General features: G+C 41.5%; 1 protein-coding gene across 1 annotated transcript in view; it reads left to right on the top strand.

The window, feature by feature from the left end:
* The first annotated feature begins 10,396 nt into the window (after positions 1-10,396).
* Positions 10,397-21,104, top strand: part of LOC308113787 (sodium-coupled neutral amino acid transporter 3-like) — a 32,659-nt gene continuing 21,951 nt past the window's right edge. Inside the window, exons 1-4 of the mRNA XM_080470254.1 lie at positions 10,397-10,729; positions 19,605-19,711; positions 19,821-19,893; positions 20,154-20,269. Coding sequence (XP_080326380.1) covers positions 19,650-19,711; positions 19,821-19,893; positions 20,154-20,269 — 251 coding nt within the window. The 5' untranslated portion in view covers positions 10,397-10,729; positions 19,605-19,649. The remainder of the gene's footprint in view (positions 10,730-19,604; positions 19,712-19,820; positions 19,894-20,153; positions 20,270-21,104) is intronic.

Here is a 21,104-nt window from a genome sequence, read left to right on the forward strand (position 1 = left end):
CTCTACAGGGAAAAAGAAACAAACAATAAAAATGTTTTAATAACGTGTTGTGTGTCAAGATCATTCCATGTCAGATTAGCAGATATCACCAAATAAATCATCTTGGATATTCTCTGAATGTGTCACACATGAAGCTGGTGTCCTGTCCAGTGTGTGTGATTTGGGTTCATTAGAGGAGGACTCTGAGATTTGGGCTCAGCTGGTAGAGAGTGCTGTTTGACTTCGAAGGTTCAGTCATCATCTCCACAAGTCCATGTGTCCTTGGAAAGACACTAAACTCCACATCAATGAATGGATGATCTGAGTCTTATATAGGGCTGCTGGGGTTCTGCACACACAAAGAATAGAATAGAATAGAATAGAATAGAATAGAATAGAATTCAGGAAGGGGGGGGGGGGGGGGGTCACACGCACGCACATACTACGAGGGCTTCAGAGGGAGGGCTTACTCAAAATACATCCATTATTACAAGCCTGTATATGCCTACTTGAGTTTTATCAGCACATATAAGCATATATCGTTATTGAATGCAGGGCTGTAAAGTGCAGGAGTGTCCGTGAGGCACTAAGCTTCTCTATTAGATGTGGGAGGTATCACTTTGATTTATTTTTGATGGCCAGACCTTTGCACTGAACCATATGTTATTGGAAAAGAACAAATCATTAGACTTTATTTTCATTGTCCAAAATTGCTGTATTGAGTTTCAAACTGAGTAAGTCTATTTTACTATCTATTACTTACTTCAGGTTTTAGTAAGAGGCATAACATTAAGAAGTATAATTATAAAATGTTAAAACCTATCATTTTTGCATTTTAAACATCTGATGTTCAAAAGTGAATAATGTCAGAAAGAAGCAGTTCAATTGCCAGACAACCAGTAAAGGCATTCTTTACCACAATCAAATCACCAATATAAACATATTAAAACGTGCACCTGTGTGTGCTACTAAATTTGTCTATGTTCTACTGAAATATTTAGCTTGCTAGTAAGCGTACAGTCCTGTGATGACAGAATCATTATGCTTTAAGACTCAAGCCATTTTGTTGTGGAGAACGAGGGAGAAGCAGTTTTTCTGAGTGGTTTGCGATGTAGTTAATTGTTGACATTTCTGCTTAAACTATTTACTGTTGGATATAACTTTATCTAGATTCTCTAGATTCCACAACTGTGGCTGACTATGGAAACGGCAGATCTGAGAGAGTTACGAATTAACACAATTATTTATTAAACAAAGACATTCTCACCACATGGTCGGCTGCACAGGACGGCTGTGCCCCCCCCCCCCCCCAACTTAAGGATGGAAGAGAGAGAGATTCTACCCAAACATTGACTTTGGAATCAGAGAGGCGGTCCTCCTTCTATCTCTGTGAACCGCCTCCTGTGACCACTTCCTGTCCTTGACTCATCCATTCTTAGGCTGGTTCCTGTTTCCCAGAATGCACTAGGTCCTTGTTTACATGTCAACAGGCTATTGTCTGAGTATCAGTGAAACCAACATGGTACAAAATGGAGGGAAAACACATGGGAGGATTCAGTCCTATTGTCTCTAACAGTGACGCTAAAATGGCAGACGACATAGAAGAATTCAATATAAAATAATTCAGCATTCCCCCTTTTGGCTCATGCTATGTTTCAACACAAACAGCTAAAACAATTACACACAAAGTAACAAGCAAGCAGTACATCCCCTTAACATTACCACCCCCTTTTGCATCATCATTAGGGATGCACCAATACCGATACCAGTATCGGGTATCGGTCCGATACCAGGCATGAATACTCATACTCATACTCATACTCATACTCTTTAAAGTGCCACTGATACTACGACACCTGATACCAGTTTACAGCAGCGCCGGTGTTGTGTATTTTGACCTACTGGGGCGGTCAAAGACGGACGGACACACAAGGCATTGTGGGTATTGTAGTGTGTGTGTGTTGCGTTATCCTGCAGCAGACCACAGCTCCTCAGTGTATGTTCGGTGTGTACATACATAAATAAAAGGTTAATCGGCTACTAGAGTCCGTATCCTTGTTATGTAGGAAGAGACACTGAAGCCAGAACAGCGCGGTTTACGGCACGTCGCTGTAAGGCACGGTAAGGAGGCCACAATCCGGCGGCCAATGAGGAGCAGATAACTCCCTCACCTGATGTTAAGCAAGACATAGAACTCAGTTTCTGAGATGAACACTTGTTGTATTTATTTGCCAGTTAGTTTTATGTACAGCTTCATGTAGACCTGCTTCATAGCACGCTCTCTCTCTCACGCACACTGGTCAAGCTAGCAGCGCGTCTGTTAAAGGGCCACGCACGCAATGTTTTCTTGCAGTATAAGTGGCAGTGTCATAAAAAAATTATAGTTTTAAGTAAATTTAAGTACTCGGTATCAGTATTGGTGAGTACTGAAATGCAAGTACTCATACAGTACTCGTTTTGGAAAAAAGTGGTATCGGTGCATCCGTAATCATCATCATCACATTGGTTATATATTTTTAATCAAACATATCACAATCTTTATTGTCAAATTGATCCTGTAAATCCGAGGGGGCGCTGTTCACAAGACGCTTGAGGACGTCACTTTTGCTTCCCAGTTTCTGTGCACTTCAAAGACGTCTTCTTCCAGAGCTTCACAAAGGTCTCGCTGAGAGTCATTGTTCTTTCACTTCAGGATCCACAGCACAAAGTAGTAAATCATTTCCTCCTGAGCCGTTGTACTTCAGTTGATGTTGGTCGGTGGCGTCTTCAACATCCGTCTTTCTTCTGGTCCATCTTTAACGTCTCACATCAGATCAGTAGACAGTCCAACACATCTTCATTCATGATCGACCAATTACCAACACTTAACTCATCCTATTTTTAAGTTTTTAGTAGGGATGTCCCGATCACACTTTTTGGCCCCCGATACCAATCCGATTTTTCAGAACTGAGTATCGGCCGATACCGATACTTTCCCGATCCGATACTCACATTGCTATTGCAAATATACTCAATAGTCTATTATTGGAGCAACTAAGATGTCTGAAGCTAAAAGCACTATTGGTAGAAGCTTTGTTTACCTAGAAATTATTGTAAAACTGAAGACAGAAGTTATAGCATTGTTCTGTGCATTAGAATGGGTGTGCAACATTGGTGCTCAGCGGGCGTTAATATGCTCAGATTCAGTAGCTGGTCCAATGGCCCTGCAGACAGGAAGGCCACGTGTGCGATCTGACCTAATATTTGAGATTCTGTCTGCACTTAAGAGAGCTGAGTCTAAAGGCTTATCTGTGGTGTTTATGCGGGTCCCTGCTCACGTGGGAATCACAGGCGATGAGGCGGCAGATGCAACTGCTAAAAAGGCGCTGAATCATGAATCAGTCAATGTAATCACATCTATCGGGTCTTCAGAGTACTACAGCATCGTGGGAAACAAGATATACCAAATCTGGCAGAGGGAGTGGGACACAGAGACGAGGGGGAGACATTACTACTCAATTCAGCAAAGTGTTAAAGGTGGGGACTCCTGTTGGAGAAAGGGCAGGTATCAACAGATCCCATTCTCCAGATTAAGATTAGGACACTCTGGTCTGGCCCTGGATCTGGCTGTAATTGGAAAAAGAACAAATGGTCTGTGTGAGTGAGGAAGTTAATGAGACTGTTCAGCACATTCTGATGGACTGAGTTATGTAGAAGCATGAAAGAATCCGTCTCTTCAAAAGACTTGGGGAAATTGGCTTAACCACCTTTTCAATGAAGACAATCCTGAGTCCTGAACTACAGAGGAATGAAGTAGCGGCGGCACTGGGGGAATTTATTTGCGGTACCAATCTGAACCTCAGGATCTGAGGCGCTCTTGGATCCTACATGATGGATACAGCAAAGAAATACAAGTGGAAAGGCAGCAATGTGCTAGATGGCATCCAGCCTGCCCAAAACGCAAGAGAAGAAGAAGAAGAAGAAGAAGAAGAAGAAGAAGAAGAAGAAGAAGAAGAAGAAGAAGAAGAAGAAGAAGAAGAAGAAGTGGTCTAACTGTGTGTGATTACAGTTTTTATGCGCTTCGGTTTTTGGCACTAAGATGACGCCATACTCTCCGCTCCTGTCTGCCTCGGCTCGAGCTTGTCATTGTCTCTGAGGTAGACTCCCTTCTTCTCCTGCAGCTGCTCCCTTTGTAAAATAAGTTTGAGCGCCATCATTAGTTTTGTTTTCATCCAGCTCTTTGTGCAGCTGTGAGCGCCTATCATGGCGGCTCCTGACTCCTCCCACTCCGGCTCACTGTCTGTAAGTGTGGACTCTGTATAAAACAATGGCCAGATGGAGCTGGACTTAATCTGAAACTTATTTTTCAGGCTCAACGCCGCAGTGTGCAGCCAATTAAAGCTGGCCGCCACTCCCCTCAGACCTGGGGTATGTCCGAATTGTCCCTCCTATCTCCTTATCTATGGACTTTACCTTAACCCTGTGGATGACGTCACGGGGTTAAGGAAAGGTGTTAGGAGGCTTCCTAAAGGAGTTAAGGAAAGGTGTTAGGAGACTTCCTAAAGGAGTTAGTAAAAGGTGTTAGGAGGCTTCCTAAAGGAGTTAGTGAAAGGTGTTAGGAGGCTTCTCAAAGGAGTTAGTGAAAGGTGTTAGGAGGCTTCCTAAAGGAGTTAGTGAAAGGTGTTAGGAGGCTTCCCAAAGGAGTTAGTGAAAGGTGTTAGGAGGCTTCCTAAAGGAGTTAGTGAAAGGTGTTAGGAGGCTTCCTAAAGGAGATAGTGAAAGGTGTTAGAGGGCTTCCTAAAGGAATTAAGGAAAGGTGTTAGGAGGCTTCCTAAAGGAGTTAGTGAAAGGTGTTAGGAGACTTCCTAAAGGAGTTAGTAAAGGTGTTAGGAGGCTTCCTAAAGGAGTTAAGGAAAGGTGTTAGGAGACTTCCTAAAGGAGTTAGTGAAAGGTGTTAGGAGACTTCCTAAAGGAGTTATTGAAAGGTGTTAGGAGGCTTCCTAAAGGAGTTAAGGAAAGGTGTTAGGAGACTTCCTAAAGGAGTTAGTAAAAGGTGTTAGGAGGCTTCCTAAAGGAGTTAAGGAAAGGTGTTAGGAGACTTCCTAAAGGAGTTAGTGAAAGGTGTTAGGAGGCTTCCTAAAGGAGTTAGTGAAAAGTGTTAGGAGGCTTCTCAAAGGAGTTAGTGAAAGGTGTTAGGAGGCTTCCTAAAGGAGTTAGTGAAAGGTGTTAGGAGGCTTCCTAAAGGAGTTAGTGAAAGGTGTTAGGAGGCTTCCTAAAGGAGATAGTGAAAGGTGTTAGAGGGCTTCCTAAAGGAATTAAGGAAAGGTGTTAGGAGACTTCCTAAAGGAGTTAGTGAAAGGTGTTAGGAGGCTTCCTAAAGGAGTTAAGGAAAGGTGTTAGGAGGCTTCCTAAAGGAGTTAGTAAAAGGTGTTAGAGGGCTTCCGAAAGAAGTTAAGGAAAGGTGTAAGGAGGCTTCCTAAAGGAGTTAAGGAAAGGTGTTAGGAGACTTCCTAAAGGAGTTAGTAAAAGGTGTTAGGAGACTTCCTAAAGGAGTTAGGAAAGGTGATCACGTTGGTGTGGTCGGACAGTACTTTCACTTAGTGATGTCATAATAATCCGGCGGCAGCACAAGTCAGTGACGTCCACCATGGTGGGGAAAGAACTACAAGTTTCTGAAAATGAACTACAAAAAGCGCATTTGGGTTTTAGATGATTTAAAGTTGTTCAATGCAGATTATTGCTTTGGTAACTTACATGATCTGCTCCTTTTTCTGTCATCCTGAGTTTCCTTGAACGCTCAGATGAGTGGGTGCTTTTAAATGTTGTTGTCGCAAGGAATTGTGGGGGAACATGAGCTGGTCTCCTTTGGTAAAGGAACCATCAGTGGTTCCTAGGCTAAAGGAGGTTCTAAAGGAAGCATCAGTGGTTCCTAGGCTAAAGGAGGTTCTAAAGGAAGCAACCAGCCTCCTTTCCTTTGCTTATTGAGAATCGTCCTTATGGCAGTCCTTATCATGGCCGCCACTGAAACACTTCCGGGGTTGAGGAAAGTCGATAGAGAAGGAGACAGGAGGGACAATTCCGACGTCCCTGCTTTTTCTGCTGGCGGCCTCGGTAAGACCAACCCTCTGCTTCCTGTACAGTGACTCCTTCTTGTTTCTTCCCAGCAACAGTTAAACCCGCCTGTTCACAGTATCTTTTTAATGGGTGCCCTAGTTTCAATGATTGCAGTACCCCTTTTCAATTTATTTAAAATAAAGTATGTAGTGTGGGAAATCACATCTCCAGCCCTGATTTGTGAACGGAGCTGCGAGTCCTTTAATTGGTTGTTTTTTATTGTTTTTTTAAACTATCTCCTCGGGCGAAATTCTCCAGGTGGCGTTGTCTGCAACCTTTTTAATAAAAACACGCTACCACATTGGCACATAAACAACAAAACATTTAAATGAATGGTAAAGTAAAACATTACAACTTTTAACTATCATTCCTGCAAAGCAACATCAAAATGAACTTATCACAGCGTTTCCATTTCACAATGTGCCGTTCAGAAAAAGAACTGCAACAAAGAAAACCTCCCGATGTTGATGGCGTCTGCAGAACTGCTGGACTTTCTGTGTTGAACGTGGAGCCAGATGTTTCCTCCTGCATGATCCGGCTCAGGTGAAACTCACAGTCCCACAGTCTGCTTGAAGCTGCTACTCTTCAACAATATGAGGCGTGCATGTGCTCACATTTGTGTTTGGGGACAAAAGAAGTCCTGCTCACTTTTCACAACATGTTGATATAAAATCTCAATATAAGAACCTGTCTCTCAGGTAGAACAAAACTATTTTTGGAATTACTTGCAACGTGTAACGCCATACCTGTACACTGCCTCGTGTATATATTGAGGTTGTTTTTCATTTAATTTAAAGCGTCATAAATCGGTCAGAGCAAATCTCTGCACAATAATTGAAATATTGTGATATGAGTGAAGAGTAGAGAATGTGGAGTGAACTGTGGTCCAGAAAGTATTTTGCCTTACTGAGTATTTGCTTCGTGACAGTTTGTTTTATCCGTGTTTAACTTGAGATTTCCCGTTTATTTCTTTTATCTAGAGAAAATTTGTTTTCCAGATCTTAAGATGTCAAGCCCATCTATCTGTATTATTAAATGAATACAGTATTCCTTAATTCCCAAGTTTAGGTTTGTTGAGACCGAAATAATCTATTCCTGCTAAGCCAATTCTTTAATTGACCTATTTCTGCTGCTGTTGTTTTTAGTAGATCCTGTAACTCCTGAGCCTCACTGAGCAAAATATACTTCTGTTGTTTGCATATAAAACCAAATTTATAATGTTAGAAACTTTGCAGACGTCATTTGAGTAAAGGATGAAAAGTTTTGGACCCAGTACTGACCCCTGGGGGGCGCCACAAGCAAGGTCCAGTCATGAGGAACTCAACATTCCCAGCTTCACACACTGTCTCCTGTCCTCTATATAACATTTCAGCCAGTGTAAAACTGTTCCCCTGATTCCATGCCGTTCCAGTTTGTTGATTATTATGTTATGGCTGATCGTACCAAAAGCTTTTTTAGGTTGAATATTACAATTTTGTACAGTTTGTGATCTGGAGCAGTGATTCTCAACCATTAATCTGTCTGAAATGTGGAGAATCGGGAGAATTTGTTATATTCAGTTGTGGATTATGAGAGACGTGTCCAGCCGCTAGGACACACCGAGAACCAGAGGAAATGAGAATCACCTTCTCAGGTGCGTCTGGTGGAGGCGGGTGTTCACCCAGGGCGTAAAACAGGTCAGATCCACAACTGAGTTTAAAAACATATGACTCCACCCCCCCATGGCTCCACCCCCCCCAGTTCTTCTACCAGCAGCTACTGAACAGTTGACACACTCCAGATCGCTCAGCATTCAGAGAAACTCCATGGAGTTGATGAGAGAGGAGGATGCTGCAGGGAGCGAATGCTGTCACTCTGTAGAACACATCAACACACATCACTACTAATCCACACGCTCAGTTACTAACTTCACCAATACAGGTGATTCTTGATATTCTTGAAGATTCATTGGAGCTAAAAAGATGTTCCAGGAATATGAGGAATGTCTGAACCATCTTCAGATGCATGAGGTCACATTAAGAATGTCAGGAATGAACTCAGGAACTCATGGTGCTGATGTGTAAACGCACCTTTAAGCAGCTGCCGCTGTGGGATAATACTGCGACAAGAAGAGTGGAGGATTTAGGAACTGTATATCTCTCACTGTATTTCTGTCTCTGTCTCTCTCAGTGTGTAAATATATAGATAGTTTGGTTTTACACTTTTTTTTTTCAAGAGTGCTATTTCAAGTGACCCTCAACACAAGTTTTGAAAATCCCAGGCATAAATTATTATTAAAACCACCTTGACTACTACTACTAGAATAATAATAATAATAACAATAATAATAATAATAATAATAATAATAATAATAATAATAATAATAATAATAATAATGATAATAATAATAATAATGATAATAGTAATAATGGAAACATCAGCTAAAACATCTCCAATTAAAACAACTTTTAATGACAAAGTGCAAAAACCTGCGACTGAAACAATAGAGGACTCCTGTCCTATGACATGTACAGGGGTGGGGGTGGGGGCGGGGGGTCCTCAGGGTTGATCTTAAATATGCCGGGGGTCCAGGACCCCAGAAAGGTTGAGAACCACTGACCTCTATCATTTGTAATTTATTCAATTGATTCCATTAATGCCAACAATGTTGTGCCGTTTGATATGAAACATGCTGACTCACTAAACAGATCCGACAGTGTTGTTTAGTGTGAAAATGTCTGTGGAACAGCTGGTTGAACTTTACTACTAGACGACAACTGTCAGTGATTTTGTGTTGATAGGGGGCAGACATGATACGTTTTTACTTCTTTCTGCCACCATTTCATTCAAAATATTAGTTTGAAATGTATATATTTTGCTTGTTTTTTTGTTGTTTTAAATGAATGAAATAAACAATAAATGAAATGAAGAATAACTGCCGGGCAGTACTTGATGTTTTCCCACAAATTTGTCGAGTCTGTTGCTGAATACATTTTCTAGAATTTGAGACTTGAGGTAATAAAGAAACCCGCCTGTAGCTTGTGAAATGGCGTCTATCCTCAGTTTTATAAAGGAGCACAACTTCAGCTATTTTCATTTTGCTTGAAAACACAACAGTTTGGAAAGACAAGTTACAGATGAAAGTGAGTGGTTTTAAAATTCTCTCAATTACCTTTTCCACAATTTCCATGTCAAAGTTATTACAATCCCCAGATGCTTTGTATTTCCATTTATGGACAGTATCAATGATTTCTTTCTCTTCCACTGCTCTGAGGAACATTGAGCTTTGGAATGTTTCTAAAAGATTATCAGTGCAGTTCAGTGATGGAGAGGAATCAGGGATTTCTTCAAAAAAGTGGTTAAAACGATTAACTCATTCATGGATATTGTCCTTTCTGCCTGTTTTGTTGACGGAGTACTGAGGATAACCACGTTGGATGCTATTGCTAATTATGTTTAAGTCCCATATTCCTTTCATATTTATCCTATTCATTATTTCATGACAGTATTCTTTCCTGCAAACCCTGATAATGTATGTAATAATAAGACCCGTGAGGATCGGTCAGGGCAGGACAGGAGCGTCTAGAACAAGGGCTAAAACATTTCATGGCACATTATACCGTGTATGATTGTTTGTGACAAAGGACTTGACTTTAAATCATTCACCTGAGTCTGGCTCTACAGAGCCTCCACCACTGAGTCTGGTTCTATAGAGCCTCCACCACTGAGTCTGGTTCTATAGAGTCTCTACCACTGAGTCTGGTTCTACAGAGTCTCCACCACTGAGTCTGGCTCTACAGAGCCTCCACCACTGAGTCTGGTTCTATAGAGCCTCCACCACTGAGTCTGGTTCAACAGAGCCTCCACCACTGAGTCTGGCTCTACAGAGCCTCCACCACTGAGTCTGGTTCTACAGGTTTCTTCCTTTTTTAAATGGAGTTTTCCTTTCCACCAATTCTTGCTCATATGAAATTGTTGGGGGGGGGGGGGGGGGGGGGGGGTTCTCTATAAACATGACTAGAAAATGTTGTTTGGTGCTGTATGAATCAAATTTAATTGAACTTGAGTGAATTTAGTGAATTGAAAATAAAGAGCAGGCGACCCTGAGTAGGAAACTGCTCCTGGAAACAACCCACCAAAATAGCCATGAGAATATAAGTATCCTGGACCATCTGTTGTTAAACCTGCTGACTCTGCAGTGCTCAGCTGCAGGTCACCTCACCTGCTTCCCTGCAGACCAGGTTGATATGTTTACCTTTTAGTGAAACTTTTCCAGATCGATCTCATACAGCCAGCTTTTTCCAGTTTTCTCATAGAGAGGCCCTACCAGCAGCTCAGAGAGCTTACATAACCACGTGCTGGCCACGCTCCCTATATTTCCACACGTTGTAACAGCAAGAGGAAGTGAGTTAAAACAATACAGGCACGGTGTGTATGAGCGGGCCATAGGAACTCAATGTATTCCCAACAGAACCTTCCATTTCGGGGGGGGGGGGGGAGAAAAAGGAGTGCCCTCTACACGTGACAACATGAGAAACCTGAGACCAAGATTCCCAACAGCCCTCCCTGTTCCCACATTTGCTCCCCTCTCCCAAACTCTGACCAGCCAAACCCTCCTCCCAGACTCCAGCACATGTTGCCCTGTGTTTCAGACGGTCCACTGGCCCTGCTGCTGGAGGTAAGTCCTCTCTGCACCGCCATGTGCTCGCTCGCTGCTCGGGAACAGCCCAGCTCTGCAGACGACAGCAGGAATGTCAGGGAGGAACTGGGTTTTCCAGACTATACTGAGACTGATTAAACTGAGAGGAACCGGCTGTGCAGCTGCGTTCAACTGGAGACTCTTTTAACAGATTCTTCTCTTTTTTTGTTAAACCTAATGACGTCACGATACTTTTTGAGGGAGTGAAGTTTTTGTAGAATCAATTTCCGTTCTTATAATCAATGTTTATTATTACTGTTGTTGTTTTGGTGTATTTAATGTAGATGGCATGACAAGAAATGTTTTTATTTTATTTTATTGTTGACATCATTAGGCAGCATTTGTTCAAAGCCAGTAAATGCACAGATTTGATACCAGAGCAAACATTACGTTCTCTTCCACTTTGCTGACGAGGCTAAACGTTTTCCATGGAGGTGAAAACAGCACCTATATTTTTAAATTTCCTTTCACAGTCTAATGAAAAAACACTCTAAATAAAGCTTTCCTTTAGTTCCACATTTTAAATGGGATGTAGTAAACTTAATGCTTCCAATGTTTTAAATATTAATGTTAGATCTATATATTGTGTGTACTACAGGTATGAAAAAGGCTGAAAACTTGATTTTGTGTACACATACACGGAGAGGTTGATTTACTAAGTGGATGAACTGAGAATGGAGCAAAATAACAAAAAAACATGAAGTGTGTTCGCCTTCATGACAAGGACCTATCAGACAAAACACTGGGAGGAATTTATCTTGGTGGATTAATTCACAATGTGCAATTCGATTTACATTGTTGAAAATAGTGTCATTGTTTACTATTATGTTTGTAAAGAAGCTGTGAACACAGAGCTGTTAACCCCGAAGCTGCCCTGCCTCAATAAGAGAACTCCTGTTGCATAGTGTAGGCCTCAGCTCAGCCTTCAGCAGAGAAGCTATAAATAAAGAAGTGTGTGTGCGAGTGTGTGTGTGCGTGTGCGTGTTTAGTATTTTATTTATTAATTTATTGAGTGTTGATGTCCACATCAGCACATTTTGATTTGATTTGATTTATTTATTTATTTCGAACAAATTAACAATTTAAAATTAGATGAAACAAATGGAAAAGAAAGAAAAGGAAAAAAGAATTATTAAAAAATAAATAAAAAAGCCTATTTTGATCTAATACACTTTGACTCGTTTCAAATGACTCCACTATGATAAAAATGTCTAAACATTGTGTGAAGTTACTAAGTAGGATTTTAACAGAGGGCGACTTCAAACAACATTTTGTTGCTGGTTTAAATTACTACTTGGTTCCAGAATTTCTTTTTTAATTTACTTTGATAGCTTTCATCAATTTAAATACTAAAGACAAAATCAAACTGAGGTCCAATCTCCATATCTAGATATCTGCATATATACATAAGCCTTTTCATTCTGAAAGATGTTTTTATATTTCATTTCTAGCTGCTTCCAAGTTGCCTTCCTCCTGTTGGATTGCACACAAATGAAATTCAGATTATACACGTTTATTATTTCTACCTGTATGCTGCGATCTTAAGTTAAATGTTAAATCAATAGAGTAGATCATTCAAACTTCTGCGTTGATTCGAGCAGCGACTTTCTCCCACGCCGTCTCTCTCCTCCGCTGCTGCAGCGCCGGGACATTTACCATAAAATAACTCGGCCATAGTGACTCGTGGTATCGGGGCTCCATTGATGATGGCTTTTTGTTGTGGTTGTGCACGCGCTTAACTCAACGTTCACACACTGAGTTGATTGAACTAATTCAGATCAACTGTTCTGGAACCGAAAACTCTGAATTTCCCATCTCAGAGTGAGTCGACTCTGACTTCAGGGAGAGACGTCGAGATTGTTGAACCTCCATTCTGGAATACCCCTCTGAGGTTACTACTACTACTACTACTACTACTATGAATAATAATAATTATAATAATAATAATAATGCTATGAATAATAATAATAATAATAATAATAATAATAATAATAATAGTAATAGTAATACTATGAATAATAATAGTAATACTATTAATAATAATAATAATAGTAATACTATGAATAATAATAATAATAATAATAATTGTAATACTATGAATAATAATAATAATACTATGAATTATAATAATAGTAATACTATGAATAATAATAATAATAATAATACTATGAATAATAATAATAATAATAATAATTGTAATACTATGAATAATAATAATAATACTATGAATTATAATAATAGTAATACTATGAATAATAATAATAATAATAATAATAATACTATGAATAATAATAATAATAATACTATGAATTATAATAATAGTAATACTATGAATAATAATAATAATAATAATAATACTATGAATAATAATAATAATGATGATGATGATAATAATAGTAATACTATGAATAATAATAATAATAATAATAATAATAATAATAATAATAATGCTATCACGTTGAGGAATTAATATTTCAGCAGAAGCACGCTCCATCACGTAGGCTGCTCTGCAGGGTTTGCGATCGGTCAAACGCTACAAACGCCTCCCATTTTAAACTGTAAAAAAGGGCAGCCCAAAGCTAAGATATAAACACGAAGGCCCCGTTTACACGACAACGAATACGAGTGTATCCGCAGAACTTTCTTCACTTTTGGGGGGTCCGTTTACACGACACCAGTGTGCAGATGCACTGTATCCACAAAGTTTTTAATCCGGCTCCCAAGGTGGAAAGATTCTTTCACGGCCGCTAATCCCTCCTGCAGAGACTGACGGAGGCTACAGAGCCTGTTACTGCACATGCGTATCTCTCCCCCTCCCTCCTGCCTGGCGGCCCCCTAGTGGTTTGGCCCGCGGTCCATATTCTAGTTTTATCGTCCAGATCAGTAGTTTAATAGTTGAGACTCTCCCTCATATCATCCGATGTGTCATCAGTCCATACGGATGTCAGGTTCTCTCCATTTTCTTCAGGTTTATAGTGTTTTGTTCTCTGCACACGTCTGTGTGTCACGTGAAACGTTGTCGTGTAAACAGGGCCTAAATTTGAGAAGAAAATTACTGGAAACAAGTGAAAGTATTTGTCCAAGCAGCAAGTACATTTTCATTTGATAAAAATCTTGAAATAAGATTTTTAAAACTAGACAAAAGATTATATTGTAAAATCAAAGACTAAAAAATAGTGAATAGCTTTTGAAAAAAGCAGAATTATCTATCATATCTAAAAATGTGCTAAATAATTTGCAGTGTATGTGACCGCGCACTGATAAAGACGGGAAAACCCTGGGTTGAACTAACTAGTTGTTAACCTGCTTCAAGTTAACGCTTATCAGGATCGCAAGTGTCTGGATATTTTAACCCTGGTAACAGAGAGATATCCAGATATGTTAACCCAGGTAATGGAGAGATATCCTGGTATGTTAACCCAGTTAACAGAGAGATATCCTGATATGTTAACCCAGGTAATGGAGAGATATCCTGGTATGTTAACCCAGTTAACAGAGAGATATCATGACATGTTAACCCAGGTAATGGAGAGATATCCTGGTATGTTAACCCAGTTAACAGAGAGGTATCCTGGTAAGTTAACCTAGGTGACGGAGAGGTATCCTGGTAAGTTAACCTAGGTAACAGAGAGATATTCTGGTATGCTAAGCCTGGTTCGTAGGATAAAGTATAGATATCTGGTTCGTAGAACTCCAGTATTAATATCTCAATGATCCTGAGGCTGTTTGAGCGTGACATCACAAACATAAACAGAAAGCACAATATATTCGTCTGAGCATGTATTTTTGTGAATTTTAGGACCTTAGTAAATCAAACAAAGGCTTTTGAAGGTGTTGCTGGGTGTATGATTGAACTGTCTGCCTGTTCTCGATAATGATTTCTGTGCTTGTCATTTCAGAATATTTTGAGAATGGCTTTGTAACGTTTAACGTCTTTACAACCTGGTTAGGAATTGACAAGTCAACTCTTTGTCCCAGTTTTCCATGAGATTCAAACATTTGAGTGGTAGTTTACTGAATGCAGAAGATGGGAATCAGAGTTGATTTTAAAAACAGCTTTGTTTGATTCACAGTCCTGAATGTCCTGATTTGTGGCGTCTGATTGGTGCGTGGTTCAGAGGGTGTGTCAGCGTCACAAACACAAATGAAGCAACCAAGGGAAAACACTGGACCTTTGCAACGCTCTCTTTGCATGTGTAGTAACAACTGGCACACATTCAACTGAAACTATTTATTGATCTACACTGCTCTAAATTATACCCGTCAGTGAAATCATTTCATTACAGATTCTTCCTAACATTGTTCAACTCAGTTTAGAGACATACTCTATATCAAACCTGTCTGCAGGCAAACAGATTTCAAAGTGAAGCATAAATCAAAGCACATTTCTTATAAAAGTCGAGTGTTAATATTATACCAACAAAACTGACATAAAAAGATGTAAGAGATTTTTTATTGAGGGAACATTTCCTGAATAGAGTCCACGTGACTAATTTCAACATAATGTCAATGTCTGAGAAGGCAGCTCAGTCATGTTTGAGGAGCGGGAGGTCATTTTCAGCTGTTATCTATTAACCATGATTACTGAGGCCTGTGGGGAATAGACACCCGCATGTGGAAGCCTGCAGACCTCACGTCACCCTCCTATCTGCACAACCACAGCACCAAGTTGACCTTTTTACCATTTTACTGACACTTCAGCTGTTTCAGCTGAAAGAATGAAACAAATATTGATGTCCAGTACCTTTGATTGATCGCCTTGGGGAAATTATTTCTCTGCCTATAATCTGCTCAGAGTTCTACTAAACTACACACACGATTACCAGTGGCCAACAAAGAAAACCAAACCAGGAAACTTCCATTAACAAGATCACTTCTCTAACGACAATGTCAGGTATTAAAATATCTCATCTGCCGTAAACCCTCCCGTTATTGTTTACATACGCCGCTTTGCGCACCCTGGTCGTTCATTGAAATGTGGGCGGGTCTTCCAACTAAGTGCAGACGCTCCTCTCCATAAGAGGAGAGGAGGAGATTGAGTGGGAGCTGGATGCTGCTGTTCAGAATGAGAAAGCTCTACAAGCTGTGTCACAGTGAACGGAGGCTCACGGCTTTACTCGGATGGCCGCGGAGCGACAACTTCCACGTTGGTCCCGTTACTACTGTTGTGTGATGAACGTTCATGCCTGCATCATTACGTGTCGTTTACAACCCCGCCTACATTTTAACCATATTCTCTGTGGTGGGGCCGCGTAACAGAGTTGGATCTGGGTGCGCTTTGCCTTACCATCTGGTCCTGGCCCGCTCTGCTCCGGTACCTACTGCGCAGTGGGACTGAGGCTCAATGAGCTGCAGTAAAGGGACGAAAGAGCCACGTGCAGCTCCGGAGCTGCAGGTTGCCGACCCCTGTTCTATGTCAACACTGCCTGCCTGCCTGCCTGCCTGTGTGTGTGTGTGTGTGTGTGTGTGCCTCTCTGGCTGTTGTTTTAGTCTGTTAATATTATGCAGATGCAGCAGGGAGATCTGTTGATATTCAGGATGAACTTGGTCTTTATAATTATGGCCCTGCCCACATAAACCAAAACTATCTTCTTTCTTCCCATCATTCTTAAAAAGTTTGCCCTCCACACGGCACCATGGAAATGACTCAAAATGATGCAGTACATATGCCAGGATTATAGGTGACGCTGTAACTCTGCCACAGAAATACACCAAAAATGCAAAAGACGACAGCTTGAAAAACTTCTGGCCGTATTAAAGCAAATAGCATCAGTAGCTCCTGCAGCTCAATCTGGGGCATTTAGTCTGCCGTTGTATTGTTAAGTAATGTCGCAGAGAGGGTCTCGGGATAATTTGGATTGAAAGGTGGGGCGATGATATCATTGTTTTCAGAAAATGTGCGTCTTGTCCATTCACTCCTTAAAGCCAAGGCAGCGTTTTCAAATTTCTCCACTCTGGAAACGATTTAAAAAAGAAGAAAACAAAACATTTTCTGGCTCCTAAAGCACTGCTCCTCGTGGACGATCGGCCAAAAACGATGCGCTTACATGAAACGGTGTTGTCGTGTAGACAGGGCCAGAGTCCGGCCTGCTGTGGTCGGACTGTGTAATTGTGTTTTCGGTGGCCTGCCTTCATCTCCACCGCTGCAGGTCCTTCCCATTTTCAGTGGTATCACTGGAGAACCAACACAGGACAGCGGTAGATGAAATGGTCCCTCCTCACCTGATGGGAGACGTTTGTTGTTGAAGCAGTGCCAGCTCATGTGTGATCATTAAGAAGGAAGCTCTGTACTTCCCAGTAGAGTCAACAAAGGACTCAGTTTGTTCTGATACAGAATTATTTCATTGGTCTTTGTGGTGCTTTATGTTCAGTTTATCATCAGAAAAATCTACCAGATTATTGTTTACAGCTTTTTGCCAATTGCCGAATTTCATTTCTGTTTCTTTTGATATATGAATCTGCTGGTTTATACATCAGTCCTACGGTGGTGGTGTCATATTGAATCCTGTTGCTGGGGTGGATGAACAGCCACAGAGGATAGGATTTACAGGAGTGGGCTGAGTACATATCCCTGAGGGCTTTTCCACCAGAAAGAACCAGGTTCTAGTTCTGGTCCAGGGCCAGCCTTAGCACCAGTTCTTTGTCTTTCCACTACCAAAGCCCCGGCCAAACAGGGGCTAAACTGGTGCTACGTTGGCCCCACTTCATTGCTGGGCCAGAGAGGAGCTAGACTGGAGCCCGATGCTTCATCAGCTGGGGGCGGAGTTATCTCTGGAGTTATCTCTGGAGGTATCGCTACCTACAAGGCGGAAGCGAGGCTGAACCGGCTTTCTGAAAACTACGTCGAACACGGAGCCCCAGAGTGGTTTTAGAGAAAAAAATCAAAAAAATCTGCGTGGAAATGACATAATAAGTCGTTCCTTGAAATTAATAATACGAGGGAACGGGATTATTTAATCCGCGGTCGCGGAGCCACGGCTCTAGAGATGCTACCGTGCTCCTCCGCTGTCAGTCAGCTACGTCGGATATAATTTAGAAGCAGTTTTCCATCGTCGTTTATTTTTCACACTTTTCATGGTGACATTATTCTAACTAACGTCACGTCCAGGTCTTGTTTCACGTTCTGACCGCCGGCTGAGGAGCTGCAGCCGCTGAGCAAGGCAGCGTGAGGCTGCAGGGGGCGCTCCGCTCCGAGACCCTCCAATATTATTTTCTAACCCACAGAACTTCTTTATAATGAATAATTCTGGTTCATCAGCAACTAAAAAACAACCTACATACCACTGGAAATGAAAGCTGGATTTTAAAGGTATGAAATGAGCCTTTTAATGGCTTCATGTGAAGGAGAACTTTAATCAGAGTGTTTACGGAGGTTGCTATTGGAAAAGGCTTATAGAGCTTCGTTCTATCACTGTAAACCTCCATTCTTCTCCGATGTTGAAGCATTTGATTCAGACACGTCCAGAAATAAAGTGAAAGAAGTAGAAATTCTCTATGTAATGCCCAAATGTTGAAAGATAAGACCCAAACTCATACACGCATTATTTTTTTCCCCCCCTATGTCCACTCTGGGGCTCTGAACTAAAACAAGACGGACGTGAAAAAACACCAATAGAGATACGAAGAGACGTAATGTTTTCTGGCTCTTTGGTGCATCTGAGGTTCAGGTCAGACTAGATGGAGCGACCCGGACTAAACCACTGGTACAGTCCGTCTCCTGGTTCCTGGATGAGCACTGTCTGCGCCAAATTGTTGAAATCAGTGACGTATCACGTTTTGGAGTGACGCAGTGACGTAGCTCTCACTTGGCTCCGTTAACGGTGGAAAAAGACCCGGTTCTTTGGCGGTGCTTATTTAAGAACTGACCCTGGCACCGGCCCTGAACTAGAACCTGGTTCTTGTTGGTGGAAAAGCCCTACCTGTGATGGGTCTGCTCAGGTCTTTTCCAGTTTATGAGGGATGAAGTGTTAAAGCTGAAGTCAAGCCTTCCCTTAGTCTCCTTGTGTAATATAGTAATCTTAAAATTTATTTTCATTATTGTATAAAATAAGCATTAGTCGGTGTCCTGGTTACTTTTGTTGTAGTTGTCTTGTCAGACATGTGGATCCGTCTGTCTTATTTCAGCCTGTGGGACTCTCCGTTGATATGTCTCTTTGCCTGTTCAGCTTCTCCACATATCATTACTCAAGGAAAGAACCAATCGGTAAACAGATGTGATCTGTGAACAGCCATAGTGTCCCTGCACCTTTATGATGTTTGCTCTTCCATTGGTACATTTGACCCAACACAGACACATGGTTTTGTTTGTGGTCCACATGTGTACTTTGATACGAGGGACATTTGTTTGAAGGAAGGCAGCAGCTCGTTGTTTTCCATCACTTTTCTGGGACTGAAAGATTTTGATAAACTAAACATAGAGAATTGAGGGGGAAACTTTGGGTTACTTCTAGTTCAACCAAGTAATGAACGCAGACTGAAGACATGCCATGTCTTTGTTACAGAGACGGTTTGAACATCAGCTATTCCATCTACAGCGTTCAGACCAATAAGTCAGACACCACAGGCAGATCTTTGCACCCCGTGTGCGCTCCAATCAGCTGTGTCTCCATTAGTGCACCGTGTCCCCTTTTGTCTCTTGATAGATAGAAACCACCTCAGACAGAAAACACACACAGATATGCTCTGACTCAACAGCCAAACTTACAAATACCTGATGTTTCTTTGTTTGTGAGTGAGTGAGTGAGTGAGTGAGTGAGTGAGTGAGTGAGTGAGTGAGTGAGTGAGTGAGTGAGTGAGAGGTAAACATATTTATGATACAGATAAAATAGTAATTCATCTTTCTTATTTTCCCAAGCTGCCGTCTGTTTAAAGAAAAGGAGTTTCTATTGAAACAGTCATCATGGAACTACAGAAGCTGTCCAATGGGAACCATCATGAAGCCGCCGGGCCTCTGGAGGGAGGGTATGCTTGATTTTTATCAGACTTGCTTACCATGTGTTATTGACATCCATGAATTGTTATATATTTTCATACTAATACCCGTTTCTTCTCTCTTTGTGATTGATTGCAGAGTCCCACCCGAGGAAGAGACGTTACAGCAGCACAAGACGGACAACGGTTCGAAGGGACCCCTTTTCACAGACGTAAGTGTCAGACAGACAATGACTTTCTGAGATATGTAATCTATAATAAGTTCAATTCGATTTTGTGAACGAGGTTTCCAAAATAGTTAAAGATTGATATCAAAATTGGGAAATTTTCAACTTGGTCTGCTCCCGTTCTCTAAACCAATGGACACACACACACCGTCTTGTCCTCTTTAACTGGAAACAGTTAAAAACAGTGACATCTTTGAAACCTTTTGTGTGACCTTTGGTAGAAATACTATTTCTTTTTTTCCCAGTTCCACGGAGAAACCTCTTTTGGAATGTCAGTTTTTAACCTGAGCAATGCCATCATGGGGAGTGGCATCCTTGGACTGTCTTACGCCATGTCCAACACCGGCATTGTGCTTTTCCTGTGAGTACTAGAGAAATGATCCTCTTTGCTGTGGTGAGTTTAACTGAATGAGATAAACTATTCCAATTCAACTTTATTTGCGTAGCGCTAAATACAACACAGTCATTTCTGGGCACTTTAACAGAGAGAAACCCAACAATTCCACTGGAGCAAGCATAAGCAACTGTGCGACGGAAGCTCCCCTTTAACAGGAAGCAATCGTTGCAGAACCAGGCTCAGAGGTGGTGGCTTTCTGCTATTCCGGTTGGAGTGAGGGGATAGAAGGACAGAAAAAAAAAGAGGACAGACAACAGTGAGAGAAGCAAGCAATCAGAGCAGGTCTAGTTCAGGTACAAAGAGCTGTACGTGTATAGAGGTAATGACAAATTGCTGCAGGTGCTGAGCCCCGTGTCAAGCTTCCCACTGCGGTGAAGTAAAGGAGTTCACCCCGAAGCAGAAGTTAGTCTCCCTTGTGTCTCCCAGTCCTCTGTCAGGGTTCTGCAGGGTGGACCCAAATGCAGACTCAGCCAGTTCCGTAAAAAACAGGTTTATTGTGACAAAAGTCCCTGGAACACGAGGAGACACAGGGGACACAAGGGCGACGACGAGATGAGAAGAGGCAAGACAAGTTGACGAGGAGACAAGACATGTTGACGAGACGATCTGACCGGGACAACAGAGGGAGAGGAGTTTAAATACACAAGGAAGGGGTGGACACAAGTGGAACATGGGTTAATTGAAAACACGAGGTGAGACACACAGAGGCAGACACAGAGACCTGACATCCTGACAGGAGACTGGAACAGGAGAGACAAACTCCTGTAAAGCTGCGGTTCCATCACACAGTACGTGGCAG

This window comes from Lipophrys pholis (genome assembly GCF_963383615.2).
Source record: "Lipophrys pholis genome assembly, chromosome: 8".
Classification (NCBI taxonomy): domain Eukaryota; kingdom Metazoa; phylum Chordata; class Actinopteri; order Blenniiformes; family Blenniidae; genus Lipophrys; species Lipophrys pholis.